Raw genomic sequence first — 18,534 nt, forward strand, 5'->3', positions numbered from 1 at the left:
TGTGGTACCCGGCGCATCGCATCTGTGCTAAAAGTGGTTCCCAGGAGTTAGGGGAATACATGCAAATCAATGACCATACTGAGATGAACATCACTGGCTCGCATCTGGCAGGCATCTAACGCGATATTACAAGGACGTCTTTCGAACCCTCTGATATTGATGGTGTCACCCTCTTTTCCTCTAACTCTTACCACTCTTAATTGATTACGTAAAGCACGGGTTTCATTTATCTTTTGCTGAGCCCTCTGTTCATCCTAAAATTATCTCTTGGCTCAAAAAACAATAAATCTGGTGGGAATAAGGGTGATTACTTGGTAAATGTCTATTTCATAGCAGTTAGTCGGTGCGCAGTAAATAGTAAACACGTTAAACACATGATAAAGCAGACTCGGATGTCTACAGAGTGAAAAATAATGTATTAATCGTTAATTCAATTTTTTTTCGAGAGGGACCAAAACTAAGGGGCAGATTTACGACTTCTTGCACATCTCTGCTAATCAGTTGAGATGCGCCAGAAGAGTTGCGACACATGTGCCCGCCAGTGCGCCACCACTGATGTGCCGAAATTAAATATGGCGCACTGTGGCACTCGGATGGGCAGATGCGTGGCGCATCCCCGACGGAAATGCGGCGCAGCTCCTGTGCCAGAACGCCCCCCCTGCGCAGGAATGCCTTCTTGTGGTGCAGGGCTTTACAATGTGACGCATCTCTCAGATGCATCACGTTGTAAGTACTCCGCACCATAGCGCTGGATCTGCGCCGCTGCTGTGTCACAAAAGTGACGCAACGGTGGCGTAAAAGAGGCACAATGGGCTTGTAAATCTGCCCCATAATATTGAAGGGGCGCTATAAAATTGCAAGTAGCTTAAATTAAAGAAAACATAACTGAATGTGTCTGATGCCCGGATCTACGAAGTGGATCGCTAAAAGCGCTTTTAGCGGTTTGGAGGGGTGCAGCGATTTACAAAAATGTGTTTGCGTTTCTAACTGAAATGAGATAGCTGTCCTCAACGTTGATAGACAAACAGTAGACCAAATCCCATCATAAATAACGCAAATGTATAGCTGCTACGTTTGTTGGTGTTTTTTTGTGTGATTTATATATCTACCTACCGATATTTAACGGGAGCTCAAGATATCGACCGTGTTCGTAACTAACAAGCATTGGCATAGCCAATAGGTCTGGCTTTTGGGACCTTAAAAGTATTTAGTAATGCAGCACAATATCCTTGATGCAACAACATCAACTGCTGTATGGCTAAACACTTATAAGGTCTCAAAGGCAAGACCCATTGGCTATGCTAATGCTTGTTCTTTACGACATCTAGCAGACAATACCTAATCCCCCATATATTATTTATTCAGTAAGACATTATTTTTCATTCTTTAACTTGCATGCCTAATTAAATGCTTTGTGCAAGTTTATATTGAAGTTATTGTTGCAGGGCGGGCATTTGTCTGCATTGTGTTTAATTTCTTGGTGTAGTGTGCTATCCATTTTTGGATTGGTGCTTGGGTACCCCATCTTCGGTGGTAATAGAGATACAAATAGTTCAGTACAGTATGCGAGTTGAAATGTAAATGTTTTCCTAGTTTCATATCTTCATACTGCATGAAATTTCAAAATCCCACCCCTCACTATATTCCTAAAACCGTGCTCGAAAAATTGACTTTGTGTTAAACTTTTGATTATTTCCCTATCCTTTCTCTCTATTGAATAACCCTCTCCTCACCCTCCATGCTCGGCACACTTTACTGTCTTAGAGTTTAGCCTCCAATCAGTCGTTTGGCTGTCTGTCTTACTCTCTAATATTGTATTTCTGCAATTTCCCACACCTCACCTCATAGATCAAAAACTCTTTCACCCATGCCTGCAACCCAACAGTATTTTATTCAAGAAAAGTGGACAAGGCTATTCCTCGGGTAAAAAGGAGGGAAGGCGAGTGAGATGCACTGGTCAAGGGAAAAAGTGGTGGTTAAATGGTGTTAACCTCCCACTGGGTATCCATTATGTTGGATATGTTTGCCTCACACACCCTTGCAGGTGTCATGCTTCATCATAGTCATTGCTCCTCGTCGGGTTGGCGGTGCAATTCCCAACGGGCTCACCTCATAGAGGGGTGCTTTGGCGGAGATCTTTTGAATCCAACTGCCTATGGGTGAAGTGTGGGTATGGGGCCAGGGGGATTGTAGACTAGTTGGTGAGTGAAAATGTAGCGTAGGGTACCTGAGACTACTTTATTCGGGTGGTCCCTCGTTACAATTAAAAGGTGGAGCTAGACTAGACTATCTGGAAAATAATGTTTCCTTATTCTAGACTAGACTAGGATGTAAAAAGATGGTCGACATGTTTCTCGCTATGTGCAATGACTGCGATTCGTCAGGACCTGTGTGGTGTTGTCTACAAAAGAAAATGACTTCTGTCAACTAAGATGGCTCATACATCAAATTGTGGGAAGAGTTTTTACCTCAGTTATAATGTTCCTTGCCTAAAAGTCAGGAATAATCCGCCCCATCAATACTCGGCGGGTTGTACAGCGTGAAAGATGCCTCTAGATTTTAGGCTTTAGCTTTCTGCGTGTCAGGCTATTGTCCTACCCCTCGCTCCGCCGAGATCGCAACCCAACAGTACCTGATCTCCTTTGGCCAGAATGTTCCTCCCAGCATTCATTATTCTCGACTAAATGTATGATCGCGCCTTGCTCATATACCCCTGGCAGAGAAACTGGATTAAACATATGGAATGGTTTCCTTTAGAGCACAAGATTAAATCTAGTAATCACTGGATATCCACTAAGCTTGGGTTCTTGGGAGTTGCGTGCTACCTGTTGTCAAGCACTTCAGCGCCATATCAGGGGTTGTAAGGGGATAAATGCAAGTGAAATACATTTCTCACACCTTTTAACTTCTGATCCCTGTTGTATCGGATTTTAAAATGTGCAGGTTTTATCACTTCCTTCCACTCGTAATGAGGGCCTTATGTATGTTTCAAAGGCTGCTACCGTACTGTATTGCTTGCTCCACAGTGATTTGTCTGTAGTTGCAGCACTTCTGCATAGTTCTAGTTGTTTGCCACAGTAACAGATTGGACTTGATGTTTTCTCTTCTAGAAAGTCCTTTCCCTACGGTTTTGTAAGATGACCAGCTGCCAATTTACATACACAACACCACTAAGACATACTCTCCTGTCCAGAGGTTCAAATTCTAAAGAATTTCTCTGTCTACTAATGTAAGGTAGATTGAGTATATAGGACCCTTGGAGCACATTCTACATGCACCTTCTCTAGACTCTGGGGTGCCACTTGATTGCAGAATGGATGATATGGCGGTGGTCTTAAAGCAATAAACCCATTGGCCATGCATCGTAGATTGTTTGAAAGTCAGCAATTGGAGTAACTTGTTACGCAAATATCTCAAGAAACAACGCCTTAAAGAAGAGAAGGCTTCTCCACTCAAAATGAGGGCTAAACTCACTGATGGCTTCATGCACCAAACAAAAGCATTTACATTCAATCGGATCTCTGACATTTAGGCAGATACGATTGGATCTTTCCATTCCAATGAAGAGGTGTATTCCAAAAATATTACCCAGCGCGACTCATCTGCAAATATTCAACGTGGACTATACGAATCTCTGACAGAATATCGAGGCTGAAAATATCGACAGACAAAATATCAACGCTGGAATATCGAAGGCAAGTATATCGACACCCTATCTACAACATGGTAAGTACAAAAATATCGAAACAAAAATATCGATGTTAAAAATATCGTAATAAAAAATATCGTTTTTTAAAAATAAGGTAAAATTGAGTAAATAGTACTTATATATTTTTTTAACTTATGTTAAAATGTGTTATATTGTGTAAAATGAATAAATAATACATATTTACTATTAAACATTTAATTAAAATGTATAATAAAATATATAATATATACTTAATTAATTATAATATATACATCATTTTTTAACTAATTATAAAATATTAACAAATACTACAATTTAAAAATACATCAACACTCATAAAATAATAACATAAATATTAATAAATAATTATATTTAATAAATAACAACAATTAAATATACTTTCAATATTTTTAAAATTAATTAAATACAACATTATGTAACATCTTAAATACATAAATAAATATAAATAATATTGAATAGCATAAGGGTAAAAATTACTATTCAAACTCCAGAGGGTGCAACAGTAGATAAAGCGTTGGATAGCGTAAGGGTAAAATTTACTATTCCAACTCCAGTGAGTGCAACAGTAGGGAAAGCGTTGGATCGCGGGTATGTAAAAATGACTATTCCCACTCCAATGAGTACAACATTAGGGAAAGCGTTGGATAGCGTAAGAGTAAAAATTACTATTCCCACTCCAGAGAGTGCAACAGTAGGGAAAGCATTGGATAGCGGGTGGGTAAAAATTACTATTCCAACTCCAGTGAGTGGAACTGTAGGGAAAGCATTGGATAGCGGGTATGTAAAAATGACTATTCCCACTCCAATGAGTGCAACATTAGGGAAAGCGTTGGATAGCGTAAGAGTAAAAATTACTATTCCCACTCCAAAGAGTGCAACAGTAGGGAAAACGTTGGATAGCGGGTGGGTAAAAATTACTATTCCAACTCCAGTAAGTGGAACAGTAGGGAAAACGTTGGATAGCGGGTATGTAAAAATGACTATTCCCACTCCAATGTGTGCAACATTAGGGAAAGCGTTGGATAGCGTAAGAGAAAGAATTACTATTCCCACTCCAGAGAGTGCAACAGTAGGGAAAACGTTGGATAACGGGTGGGTAAAAATTACTATTCTCACTCCAGTGAGTGGAACAGTAGGGAAAGCGTTGGATAGCGTATGGGTAATAATTACTATGCCAACTCCAAAGGGTGCAACAGTAAGAAAAGCGTTGGATAGCGTAAAAATAACATTTAATATTCCAACTCCAAAGGGTGCAACAGTATGGAAAGCGTTGGATAGCGTAGATTAGCAAATTACTATTCCAACTCCAGAGGGTGCAACAGTAGGGAAAACGTTGGATAGCGTAGGGGGAAAATTACTATTCCCACTCCAGAGAGTGCAACATTAGGGAAAGCGTTGGATAGCGTAAAAGTAAAAATTACCATTCCCACTCCAGAGAGTGCAACAGTAGGGAAAACGTTGGATAGCGGGTGGGTAAAAATTACTATTCCAACTCCAGTGAGTGGAACAGTAGGGAAAGCATTGGATAGCGGGTATGTAAAAATGACTATTCCCACTCCAATGAGTGCAACATTAGGGAAAGTGTTGGATAGCGTAGATTTGCTAATTACTATTCCAACTCCAGAGGGTGCAACGGTAGGGAAAACGTTGGATAGCGTAGGGGGAAAAATTACTATTCCCACTCCAGAGAGTGCAACAGTAGGGAAAGTGTTGAATAGCGTAGGGAGAAAAATTACTATTCCCACTCCAATGAGTGCAACATTAGGGAAAGTGTTGGATAGCGTAAGGGTAAAAATTACTATTCCAACTTCAAAGGGTGCAACAGTAGGGAATGCCAATTAATAAATAGTTACAAAATATATTACACATAAAAAAATGTAATTAATTACAATTAAATTACTTTCCACCCTATTCCCCTATAAACCCACAACCCACTCTTGTGCTAAAACATAACATTTAATAATAATTTACATTAATTACCAATTAAATAATTATTTTATCAATTATACTAATTAATTGCCAAATAATAATTAAATAAAAAATTAATTATTTACAATAAAATTACTTCCCACCCTATTCCCCTATAAACCCACAACCCGCTCTGGTACTAAAACATAACATTTAATAAAAATTATCATTAATTACCAATTAAATAATTAATTTGTCAAATAAAATAATTAATTGCCAATTAATAATTAAAATTAAATTACTTCCCACCCTATTCCCCTATAAACCCACAACCCACTCTGGTACTAAAACATAACATTTAATAATAATTAACATTAATTACCAATTAAATAATTAATTTATCAATTAAAATAATTAATTTCCAATTAATAATTAAATACAAATTTAATTAATTACAATTAAATTACTTCCCACCCTATTCCCCTATAAACACACAACCCGCTCTGGTACTAAAACATAACATTTAATAAAAATTAACATTAATTACCAATTAAATAATTAATTTATCAATTAAAATAATTAATTGCCAATTAATAATTAGAATTAAATCACTTCCCACCCTATTCCCCTATAAACCCACAACCCGCTCTGGTACTAAAACATAACATTTAATAAAAATTAACATTAATTACCAATTAAATAATTAATTTATCAATTAAAATAATTAATTGCCAATTAATAATTACAATTAAATTACTTCCCACCCTATTCCCCTATAAACCCACAACCCGCTCCGGTACTAAAACATATAATTTACTTAAAAATAAATGTATTAATATATAAAAAAAATACACATATAATATAAATTAATTTTAATACTTAACAAAAACATATAACACATACATGATAAAAATCAAAAAAATAATACAAATATCGATATTAATAACATCGAAATTAGTTACATCGATATATATGCTATCGATATTACTAACTTCGATATTACTTACATCGATATAAATGATTTCGATATTACTTACCTCAGGGTCGATATTCTGTCCCACGATATTCTTGACATCGATATTCTGTACCTTCGAAATTTTAAACACAATATTTTGGTAGGTCGAAATTTTCAACTCGATATTTTGACTGTGTACCGGACTATACATGCCTATCTTTACAAGTCTTCCGCAGCTGTCAAGTGGCTCATGGTCACGGGCGGCTCCTCCAGCCTACCTGGCATTCTAGAAGATGGCTGTTCAGGTCTCGCCTACGCAGCGTGCATGCGCTGCTTAGGAGAAAGACCTTTAGCCATCGATGCGCCTTTTCAGCCAAAAATCTGCACGTGTTGCATTGTTTTTAATGGCAACGTGGGCACATCTGGCGATTCCCTTGTGGGAGCGAGATTTGACACCATATGTTTGCAATTAACTTGCAAACATATGGTGCCCCTGCTCACTCCCGAAAGGGAAACAGGCGCAGGCCCCCTCCTGTCTCCCATCCCCCTGCTGCCTCCCATCCCCCTGCTGCCTCTTTATTTATCGCGAGGCGCGCACGTGCGTTTGTTTTTCTCGTTACTTTTGCCAGTTCCGTATGAAAATCGTGACGTTTGCAGCAATTTGTCAAACGATCCTTATTTAACACTAACAAACTGGCACAGAGTAAAATACTTTGCAAAAGCAATTCGGTTTTTTTCTGATGTACAACGTCCCTGTGCATGAAAAAGCTTTGGAAAAGAGAGAAATCTTCCAGAGACAGACATTTGCTGCTTTACATAGAAAAACGTAGCAAAAGGTAAACTTGCAAAGAAACACAACATACATTGCCCAGCTTTTAGGTTGCATTGAAGTGAAAATGTGGTCAACATGATGTCGCAACGCAGGAAAGAGCAATGCTTTGATGAAGATAAATCATGACCATTAATAAAGAGTGAAAACCAGGAAATTTTCAAAAGTTTGTTGGCAAAAATTAAACTTCACACAACACTACCTAAGACACCTTCGGACTAAACTAGTTCAAAATACCACAGCAGGGAGAGACAGGAACAAGATGCTAAATCCACAACCCCTCCTTTCCCGACATAAGGTGATCTAGCAAGATTCCATTTTCAACGTCATCTGTAAGGACTAGTTGGTAATGTACATTGGAAAGGTAAGACTGTTCTAACCCTCCCACTGGCACAAGAAATGAAAATTGTTCATTGGATCTTCTAAAGCGAGGCGCTGGCTCTTACATAGTCCGTGCTGCCATCATGTTCTCGCACTGAAAAGGATGACCTGCTCATAGGCCCTTCCGGCGTTTGAAACTCGGAACTCAAGCTGCGCTCACATCTCTGCAGCGGGTGCTTAAACCTCAGCACCGCAGTGGCAGCTTGCAAAGACATGCTGGAAGCCTGGGGAATTCATATACTAAGTTTAACCCCAAGCAGCTAGTGCAAGGGGCTGCTCCCCAAAGAGAATAATGCCGCGGTTCATTAGTATTTTGGTGCTTAACCGGGGCACTTGGCAACAGGGCTGGCAAAGAGGACCCCAGAACGTATTCTTTTACCGGAGGAGAAGTGCTTACGAGTGTCAGTATTCTTGCTAATTAAATACAAAATCCCTTCTGACACATGCGGAGTCTGGAGCTGATGTACACACGAAAAAAAGGGCGGAGTTGAGCCCTTTAAACTGTCTTCTTCGATGTTCTAGTTACAAAGTACCTGACGCTGCTTGGAAATGACCCGACAGGGTGTTTAGCGCAGTGTTTTCCAAACGTCGGGAGATGATTTTTAGGAGATCGTAAGTCCGAGCAATAAGGCCCTTGAATTCCATGTTTATCTTGTCTCATTCGCTGGCGCTTAAAAGTCACAGGTCAAATGTCAAGCTTTATCTTCTGACAATTGCTGCCTATTCCTTTAACATGGGATTGGTGTTTATTTTTCTTTCACTGACTGTAAAGTGAAAGGAGACTTTAAAGTAAATTATCATTTGAGTGCTATATGATATAAAAGTGGAAAGTTAGTGGCCATTTCAATGGGAAATGTGCTGTCTGTAAATGACAATGCGCTAGTACAGGATTCTTTAGTTAAATTAAAAAATCGCCCCACCTCATGTTTATTAAAGGGTGGTGTGTCGCGGAAGTTTGTTTTAAAAAGTGAGTCACGGTTTTAAAACGTTTGAAAGCCACTGTAAAATTCACGGCTGCAATACCTTTCTACTCCGCAACTAAATCCTTAGATTGTGTGTTTGTCGTTGAATATTTGCATACCCAGAGTTATCTGACCATGCATCGGTTCAGGGCTGAAGCATGTATATTATGCTGCAGGAGACTGGGTGTGTACATGTAGATTGGTTAAATGGATGTATCTTTTTTGCTACCCATTACAGTAGATGTTTTTTCTTAGCATTTTTCTCCTCACCATATGTTTGAGATCATCTCCACTGTAAAATAAAATTGAATTAGGCTTGTGGAAAGATATTGCTTTCAGGTGCCGTTAAAAACCTTGTACCAGGGCGTTCCATTGCAGTAACTATTTCTATATTTTTTTACTATACTGCTACCTACTAGTGGGCAGGTACTCACAGGAACAACAGTGTGGTGATACGTGCCTGTCTGCTGGCCCTGTGCAGAGAGACCTGTGGTATGTATTTAGTTAGAGCATCTGGTTCGATTAAATAGGGCAACATTTGGTTTTACATGTTGAGGGAGTGATTAATGTAGTCTGTTGCTAGTGGGGGGATTCTGTGGTAGCTGTCAAACGGTGGTAGTTTTGGTCTTAAGCAGTGCTTGAAATGGAAAAATAGAAGTGCAGCTACTCTGTAACAGAGTACCTTCTTGCCTCTGAGAAGTGCCAGTACTCTCCAATTAAAAGCATTACATTTCTCTTGAGAAGTGTTGGTACTCTCCCTCTCAAAATTAATCAAGAATTGGCATAGCCAATGGGGCTCACCTTTGGGACCTGCTGCATAACTAAATATTTATAAGGTCACAAAGGCGAGACCTACTGGCTATGCCAATGCTTGTTTTCTTTTACCACTATTAAATTAGGCTTAAATAAACAACCCACAACATGGGCAGTGCTGGCTAGAAAGACAGCTCGCACTGAATGTGTCGCAAGTGACGCCACTTGAAGCTTTGTTAGCCACAAGAAATGATCTTAAGTGAATTCGAGTCAGTCGGTCCTTTAAATGTGGACGGTATTTGCTGCAGTGAGTGGTTTTCAAAGGACTTTCTAAATATGAACCGAGGAAGATGTTTGAATAAATGAAGCCCGCAGTAAACGCGCTATTTCTGTGACTTTGAAACTGCTCTTTTTGTTCCAATACCAAAGATCATTAGGTGAAGACTGAGGGGCTTATTTACAAGTTCCTTGCGCCACTTTTACGTCATTTTTATCATGGGAAAGTGACGTACGGGTGGAGCAAGGGCGTGTAAATAAGCCCCTCAGTGTTCGAATTCTGAAGGTTATTGCAAGATCAAGCGGGGCAGCTTCTTCAAACTGGATGCATGCAGAAACACTGCAGGGAGGGGAGGAAATGCCCCTGCAAAAAGATAATTAGAAACCTGTGCCGGCTCCTGCCTGCCTGAGAAATGTTATGCAGTGTCGGGGGAGGGGAGTGGCAGGGGCTGACTGGCAGCAGGATTCTTCCACTGAAGGCATCGCACAATGAGGAGAGGGAGTCCATTAGATTGCACTAGCTCGCTGTAATGAAGCCTCTCTGCGCGCAGGTGATCCATCATTACCTGCTGAGCTGTCGACGGCTGATTCCCGGCCTGTCTCATGGCTGTCTGGTACAGCTGTTCATGCCGCAAATACAGATTTGTCCGGCCTTTTTTCAGTGCTTGCGCAAACTTAACAAACCCTCCAGTGCTTCTCAGGCGCCCTCACTGCACCAGCTGAGCTACTTGACCTACGTCTGTGTAAGTGTTAAATAGCAGGTTATCTGTACAGCTGTCGTGCAGCTTTAAGGTTTTTGATGTTAACCACAGGCACCATTCCACCAGTCTTTTCTATAGATGTATCGTACTGACAAGTGTTGGTAGTAATGCATTCTTTCGAGGAGGGGGGGGGGCGGTGGAGCAATTCAATACCTGCCGGAATAAAGCTACACTTGTCACCGAGTGTGTTGAGTTCGTCCCCGGCTTTCTTTTAAATTCTTTGATATGAGGTGTTTTTGTTCGTCCCCAGCTTTCTTTTAAATTCTTTGATATAAGGTGTTTTTGTTTGATTGGCTTAAAAGAACCGAGCAAGGACTATAGCAACCTTCTGTGCATTAGTTTGCGAAATGAAAATCCAAGACGAGCACAGCGAACTTGGGGACGTGGAGTCGGATCTGGCAAATGTGCAAAATTAGTGTGTAAAATCCCGCAAAATGTTGCAAAAAATTATGCTAAATACAAATCTGGTATTTTGCGCATTGATTTTATTTTTAGGACTAGGTACGTCTTTGCGACCAAAATTGACAGAAGGACACACCTCGTGCTAAAAGTAAATAACAAAAAACCTGCCAAAAACACAAGTGCCACGAACAAGAGCCTCTTGTATTCTTTTTGGTGATGTTGCTCCAGTACCACTTCATTTGACATGCATTGGCCGCGCGGCCGTGAAAGTGACGCAGCCGCGAAAACGAAAGTGAAATAGATTGCGTGCTGTATGGGTGCCACGAGCGGCGGAAGCGAAAGTGAAAGTGATTGCATGCTGTAAGGGTTCCGCGAGCACTTAATGAGCCAAGATGGAAAGCCAGATGGCGCCTGTGTGCGTCACCGCACGCGTAACCGCAAGCTTTAGGCCACAAGCAGTGTGGTCGGCTTTCTAAAGCCCACTTACTAAATGTCTCGCCTGAGCCAGAGCATGCGCTGGCTCAGGCGAGACCTAAAAAGACACAGGATCTATGACCTTGCTAATCGTTAACTGAATACTCATGGTGCTTATTTTGTTAATACATCAATCCCTGTACACGTAAACGTTATAACGTAAAATATATACATTACAGTATTCCGGCAAACAAGTTGCCGTGGCAGCGTGGGTCCTGCCCATGCCCACAAAGACCCCCTCAGAACGTACAGGGGTACAACTGGCATTAGGAAAAGGTCCAAGCACTTTTGTTAACGTTTTTCAAATATTTTATCTTGCTCTGCAATTTATTTTGGCAATAGCTCGACAAAAAAAGGAACAGTGCAAAGAAATAACTCTGGCTAGTGGCCATAGAGCAGCGGATGCAGTGGCATTTGAAAACAGGGTTGAACTTTTGACCTAGGAATCCGCCGCTCGCGGATTGCGAATTTTCGGTAAATTCGCGAGAGTTCGCGGATCGCGAATTTACCAAAAAATCGCAAAATCCGCGAGCGGAGCGGATTTAGCGCTCATGCTTAATAGTAAGGCCCCATTGATCTGGCTAGCATTAGGACATGTAACATGCCCACCACACCCCTGAGCACGCCCCGTAAGTTCATATGTTGTGATAAAGAAGGTACCCCCAAAACTGTACCTTGAGTGGAAGAGGCTTAAAAGAACTCTAAAATATATTTTTATTTTAATAGTTTACTTCCCTTTCATTATATATGAAATTGTGCATAGATTATTTCTATTTGCACTAATTAATGCACTTTTCAGGTTGTCTTCTGTGACGTTGGTCTGTCACTGCAGAGGCAATTTGTTATATTAAAAATATGCTAATTCGGACTTTGGTTCATGACATAGTGCTCTGTTGTATCACAACACTATTCTGATGTAATGTGCCAGAGGCGCTTGCCAAATGCAAGAATGAGTGGCGCACCAGACCGCTTGCTCATTGTGTTAAAGGGGGGTGTGTGTATATATATTCCATCGCTTGCTATACCTAAGTGCATACTCCTGACGGGCCTGGTGCAACTGCAGTCAGTAGCCACCATGTGATATGCATAAAAAAACGTGCATCCAAGAAAGCCAGCATGCATTCTCGTGATCCTGCATAAGTTATTTGCAATGTCACAGTAAATGCATTTCAGCGATAGGCGTTCCTCACAACAAAAAAACACTCGGCCAGATGTGAACTAATGGAAACTGAAGAAATCCTAGCAGTGGCAAAGGCCGGGCCCTCCACAAATCTTGCTGCTTGCTGCATGTATCTTTGGCCATCCACAACTGACAGATGCTGCTGGCAGCCAACCTCCCAGTCCCAAACTGTCCATGCAGTTTGCAAGTAATTGCTCATTTTAGGAACTCTACTTCTGTGCAGATGTGTCAAATGGTGCCAAACATATTGGCATATCAAAGCTTTTTTGACCCCTCACCCTTTATTTAATGTATTCACATTCGCATTCACACTGGAATCCCTGATCTGGCCATAACAACAGAAAAAGAGACCTGTAAATTCCTGTCACCCGTCGTGCAGATTTGACCAAGGGTGCCAAAGTAGTTAGCAGAATATTGGTTTCGTCCCTCTCTTTAACCATGCCCCACTTTACGTGCCCCAGTCTGCGCTGTATTTCTCCTGTGACTTGGTTCTGTATTACTGCACCCCTAGAAATGTGCGGAGTTGTAAAGGTTCTTGGGGACCAGTGCAAACAGGAAGGCATGCCTCAGGTACTCTGGTTAGCTAATAAATGTTTGTCATATTTAGTGTGCTGTGGGTGCATCTTACCCTTGGGCCCCAGTGCCATTGCACATGCTGCACTGATCATACCTATGCCCCTGAATTCAACACAACTTTAACTGTGACAGGTCCTCTGCCACCTTTAACAGCATCTGCTAAACAGTTGTGACTTTTGCAAGGTACAGGTGTCAGGCATAGCGGGCGCTGCAGGTCGGCGAACATATGTCGGTGTTAAAATGTAGGGCTAGATGGCTGAAAGAGTTCTATCAGCCTAAAAGCAGTGCGATAATGTGCCTGCCTATTAGTGTCAAAGCTTCCATGCTAAAGAACAGTAGATGTTTCAGCACCCAGGATAATGTGCAGCATGGCTAAATACTTATAAGGTCCCAAAGGCAAGACCAGTTGCATTGCAAATGCTTGTATAAATAGTGTCTGAAATGTAAAATAATTTCCAATGCGGAGATAATAATGTTCTGCGTAGATTTATTATCATAATTATGCGTTTGAAACTATGTATTTCAAGGCATGTAGCTGTACTGTAAGCAATACAAGTGTTTATTTGGTTAACATACAAGGCTTAACCTCTTGGATGCTATGGGAATTCCCCTGCTGTGCTGGGATTTCGTGATCCTCATTGGTTCATGACGAGCTGGGCTCGTCATGAGCGTGCGAGGAGGCTACTGCATGACGAGCCCAGCTCGTCATGAGTGTGGAAGGGGTTAATGCTTAGGATCGCGATTGGACTACGCGAATGCCCTCTACTCAGGGCTGCCTAATCATCTGCTAGCCCGGCTGCAAATTGTGCAGAATTCGGCGGCAAGAGCCATTTTTGGGCTTCCGTGGAGGGCAAAAGCCTCTGAACTGCTCAAAAGACTGCATTGGTTGCCTATCTCTAAAAGAATAACCTTTAAGATCTTGACCCTTGCTTTTAAGGCCCTTCATTCTATTGGCCCTAAATAAATTGGGAAGCGCATGGCCTTTTATGCGCCAAGGAGGACCCTTCGGTCGGCCTTGTTGGCCAAAGCCGATGTCCCTCCTATCAGACTGGCTCGTTTTGGCGGCCGCTCCTTCCGTTACTTGGCTTCACGTGGTTGGAATGAGCTTCCTGTCGCCTTAAGGAAAGCCAACAGTCTCTTTTCTTTTAGAAAGGAGTTGAAGACCTGGCTTTTTTTCTGTATGATCTTCTGTGGCCTTTGCGAGTAGCTGTGTTGTGTTTTCCTCCTCAAGTTCTCTTTGCCAAAGCGCCGGGACGCCCCTCGGGGTAGCCGTGCGCTATAAAAGAGACAATACATAACATAACATAATGCCTAAGTTATTGCGGTTTTTCTTTTTAGTTTATTAAGTAATGCGTGAAAAGTGACAGCGTTTTGCCATTGAAACACTGGGAAAGAATGAAGCCTGTACTTTCACACTCCAATACTTGTACCAACCTAAGAAAAATGTTGTTGACCTTCCAATACACCTCGATTTCGAAACTGCAAAGAAGAGGCTGGCGGCACAAGCCATCTCTTGCCTGGTGACTGGTGCGGATACTACTGCAGGTCGCTTCTTAGGGATGTGCTCATATTGGAGGACGCGGTCTAACAGTGCAGTAGGTTTTACGGAATCTGTTGGACAGATGGAGTAAGGCAAAGAGTATCTTATTCATCACCTTTTGAGGACCCCATGCCACCACTGATGTGTGTCTGTCTATCGAAGGGTCCGGGGCAGTGTTTCATGGCTGCAGGATTAAGGTTCCTCCTTTGTCCTTTCTGTTTTCTCTTCCCTCTTTTACTCCTGCTAAAATTCTCAGCTTTCTTTGACTTCCTCCACCTTTCACTCCCCCCTCACATTATTCCACTGCCATTCTTTTCACTATTCTTACATTCTGCTCTGTTTTAAGGTGCTGCTGCTACACCCAACCCAAATAAAAATTCCTGGAGCCGGGCCTGGCTACACTTGATTTACCCACCCCAGACCTCTAAAGTTCCCTCAAAGACTCCCAAGAAAAGAAGCGTCCTCCTCGCTGTATGGACCCTGGTCAGAGGATGACGTGTAACAGATGGAGAGTGTAGGTGTTGGGATGGCGGAGAATGTGTCCCCTCTATTTTTCATGGAGTTCTGCGGCCACAACAGACGACAACCGAAAAATAAAAAGAGATCGTGCAGCAGCAAGAATAAAAGTAATGAAACTCAGTTCCCAATAGCCCCACTGTCTTCGACCACTGATTTCATTGTCCCATATTCAGGGGCAAAGCTAGTAATGTACAGCGTGCATAGATGCCAGCCCCTCTCCGTTAAAAGCTGTACTCAAAATGCTGAAATGAGGAATGCGTTTTATGATTGTTGTGTTGGCATGTTTGCGCTCCCCTTGAAAAGGTTGTGTGCTCGTGCTGACCAGGCGCAGTGCTAAATGATCTGTACCTGGATTTGACTAATAATCACCTGGTTCTGTTTTGTTGCAGATCGCAGTGACATTGTCCCCACTACTAAATGTGCAGGTTCAGAAATGACTGTGTCCTTCAAGAAGTGCCTGCTGCAGAGGTTCCAGTACAGCCTCACAGACATGCATTTGAATACCTCGAACCCGAACTGCACCGACCCTACTTATCCGGATGTGGTGGGAGGTCTAAGTGTTATCGTAGCTCAGGCCATACCACAGGCAGGATTCTGCGGAACTGAGATGACGGTAAGGAAAGGCGCATGGTCTGGTCTGCATTTCACCTGTCCCTGTCTGTAAAAGCGGTTGTTCTGTACAGTAAACATCAAGATACGTATTTGATACTGTTTAGATCGGGGGCGCTCAGAGAAGGATGCTAACTCAGGAAACGATTCCGACATTGAGGGAACTCAGATCTTCAGCTAGTAAATATTACACCAACAGACAATTATGAAATCTAACAACTGCTAGACGCCGACCATAAAAATCAATTCCTCTACTTCATAGGGAGGCTCCGGTATGGAAAAGCAATGATTCATCATTGATTGTTGAAGCTACACTTCAGGGGCAGAACAAAAATCCTTATTCTAAGAAACCGAACCAGGCACCACCTCTTCCTTGGAATGAAACTAAAGCTCACCCAACCTCTGTTTCTGACACAGTATATGTATATTTCTGATATGAGACAAATTATGATTTTAAAGCGCACTTTTCCAACTATATTGTCTCTACATACAGTTGAGATGTGGCAGTCCAAAAAGGACATTTTCTTCCAAGATTACTATAGATAAAATACCAAAAAGTGCCACATCTACCTATCAGACGCGTTTCTTGATATTCCAATATCAATAAATGCATACTTATCCGAACAACAAAAAAACTGTGAAACGAAAAATCCACCCAGGTATTAACCATCAGAAAATATGCCAGGACAAAAAAGCATCATCATAACCCTTGGAACTGGATACATAATTGGCAACAAAATATTCTCCTCAAAATTCCTATAACATAAACTCAGACAAGGAGATTCCCCACCTCACACAATGCATATTAGAGTGACTGTGAAATAAATGAACAATCACACAGTTTGAATACACGTTGGAGCAGAAGAGGATGTTGCATTTAAATAGGTGTACATCTACATAAGTAAAAATATCCATGTGACTCTTTCCTAAAGGACCGGCACATTGGTTTTTGAGTTGCTTTATTAGATACAAGCCCCCCAGAATAGTTCTCCCAGTGCTTAATTTGTAAAATGAAATAAGTGCCAGCGCTCTCATCAGGAGCCCATTGCAACTTGAACTGCCCATTGCCCTTGCCATTGTCAGTACGAATACATCTACAAAGCAGTGTGACAATTCAGACTATACAAGGCCCACAAAGCTATAACAATGGCTTGGGCGACAGGTATTGGTGGTCATTATTGTATCCTCAATTAATATACAACTGTGGTTGTGCTAATCTGTAAATTAGAGAGACAGCGGCACCATGTTGCAGACTGCCATAGCACTGGTGTTGGAAATCAAGTGCCAGGTGCCGAGCAACGGCCACCACCAGCTCAAATTAAGCACTGAATTCTCCTGTACTTAATGCTCAGTGCATCAGCTGTTGTACCACATCACAGCAAATCATACTGCATGGAAGGCATGCCCTACCAGTTACTGAGCCAGGTCACGCCTCAACAGTCACTGGGCTGCGGCATGCTTTCTTTATTAGATGCATAACCAAGGGCCCAACAGGACATTTATTCTACCAGACATTCCCCTGGTGAACTGGGGCCCTTGAAGGCTAGATTTGAAACTCCATGTCCACTATTGGTTCTTCTGTCACTTTCTTCAGCTCCCTGATGTTAACTGCAGATGGCGCAGGGAAGCTTCAAGAGAGAAAGGTGGGGGGTTGAGAAAGCAGACAGAGAAGGAAAGAGACAGGAGAAGGACGAAAGAATGAAAGAATGCAAGGATGAAAAGAGAGAACAAGAGTGTGAGGAGACCAAGGCTGCAGGGCCGGTTTGAGCATTTTTGCTGGGCTTCTTTTGGTTCCCCAGTCCGACCCTGGCTGTACCACACAATGTCTATCACTTACTGGTACATATATTGCCTATCTGTTACTTGACAATATTGCGGCTGACCATCATTTAATAGGCCATAGGTGAAAATCCAGGGGGAAAATTAGGAATGATAAGGGGAATTGGAGCCAGAATTATTGATTCAGCATTTAAGTCCTCATTTCTAAGGGGACCCTCAGGGTCCCTCTTGTAATGGTTAAATTTTTTCCCACCACTAGTGTTACTAATATTCCTGCCCCCAGAATTACACATAATTCCAGTATTGGTAACTCAGAGGGTAACAAAAATAGTTACCCCAAGTTTTCTGCCCTACTCGTAATGATGGCCTTTGTGTTCCTTACTTTCACTCTCACTTTCCTCTTCTTCGTCTTCCTTCCCCCACAGTAATCAGCTTTTAAACTGTGCTTCATCCTCGTGTTTCAACAATTTTAACACATATACTCACTCCCTCTCACTATCTAAGGCATTCTCTCATTGTTATGTTATGTTATGTTAATTGAATTCGTTGAAGCAGCGGTTACCCGAGGGTGTTATGGCGCTATTTCCTCAAATAGAATGGCAGATCGTTCCAATCCTTGGATGTACCTACAAAAAAACTCCTGCCTCCCCACGAGGTCTTTTTAACAATGGGTATTTGGACCTTTTTGGCTCCCGTTGAACGAAGGGCCCTTGCTGGAACATACCACTTGAATTAAACCATTAAGAGCCTTAAATGCTGTGCAAAAGGCCTTGAAGCGAACCCTTTGTTTCACTGGAAGCCAATGTAGCCTTATTAGCTCATTTTTTACTGAGAAAAATTTGGGGGTACCTGATAACAGCCTGGCTGCAGCATTTTGCGCTATCTGAAGCCTATTGATGACTTGTTTTTGGGCTTCAGATA

At 41.7% G+C, this 18,534-nt stretch overlaps 1 protein-coding gene across 1 annotated transcript in view; it reads left to right on the forward strand.

The window, feature by feature from the left end:
- Positions 1–18,534, forward strand: part of LOC144823827 (uromodulin-like) — a 442,286-nt gene that overhangs the window by 212,973 nt on the left and 210,779 nt on the right. The window contains exon 5 of the mRNA XM_078682688.1: positions 15,615–15,838. Within this exon, the coding sequence (XP_078538814.1) occupies positions 15,615–15,838 (224 nt within the window). The remainder of the gene's footprint in view (positions 1–15,614; positions 15,839–18,534) is intronic.

This window comes from Lissotriton helveticus, chromosome 3_1, assembly GCF_964261635.1.
Source record: "Lissotriton helveticus chromosome 3_1, aLisHel1.1, whole genome shotgun sequence".
Taxonomy (NCBI): domain Eukaryota; kingdom Metazoa; phylum Chordata; class Amphibia; order Caudata; family Salamandridae; genus Lissotriton; species Lissotriton helveticus.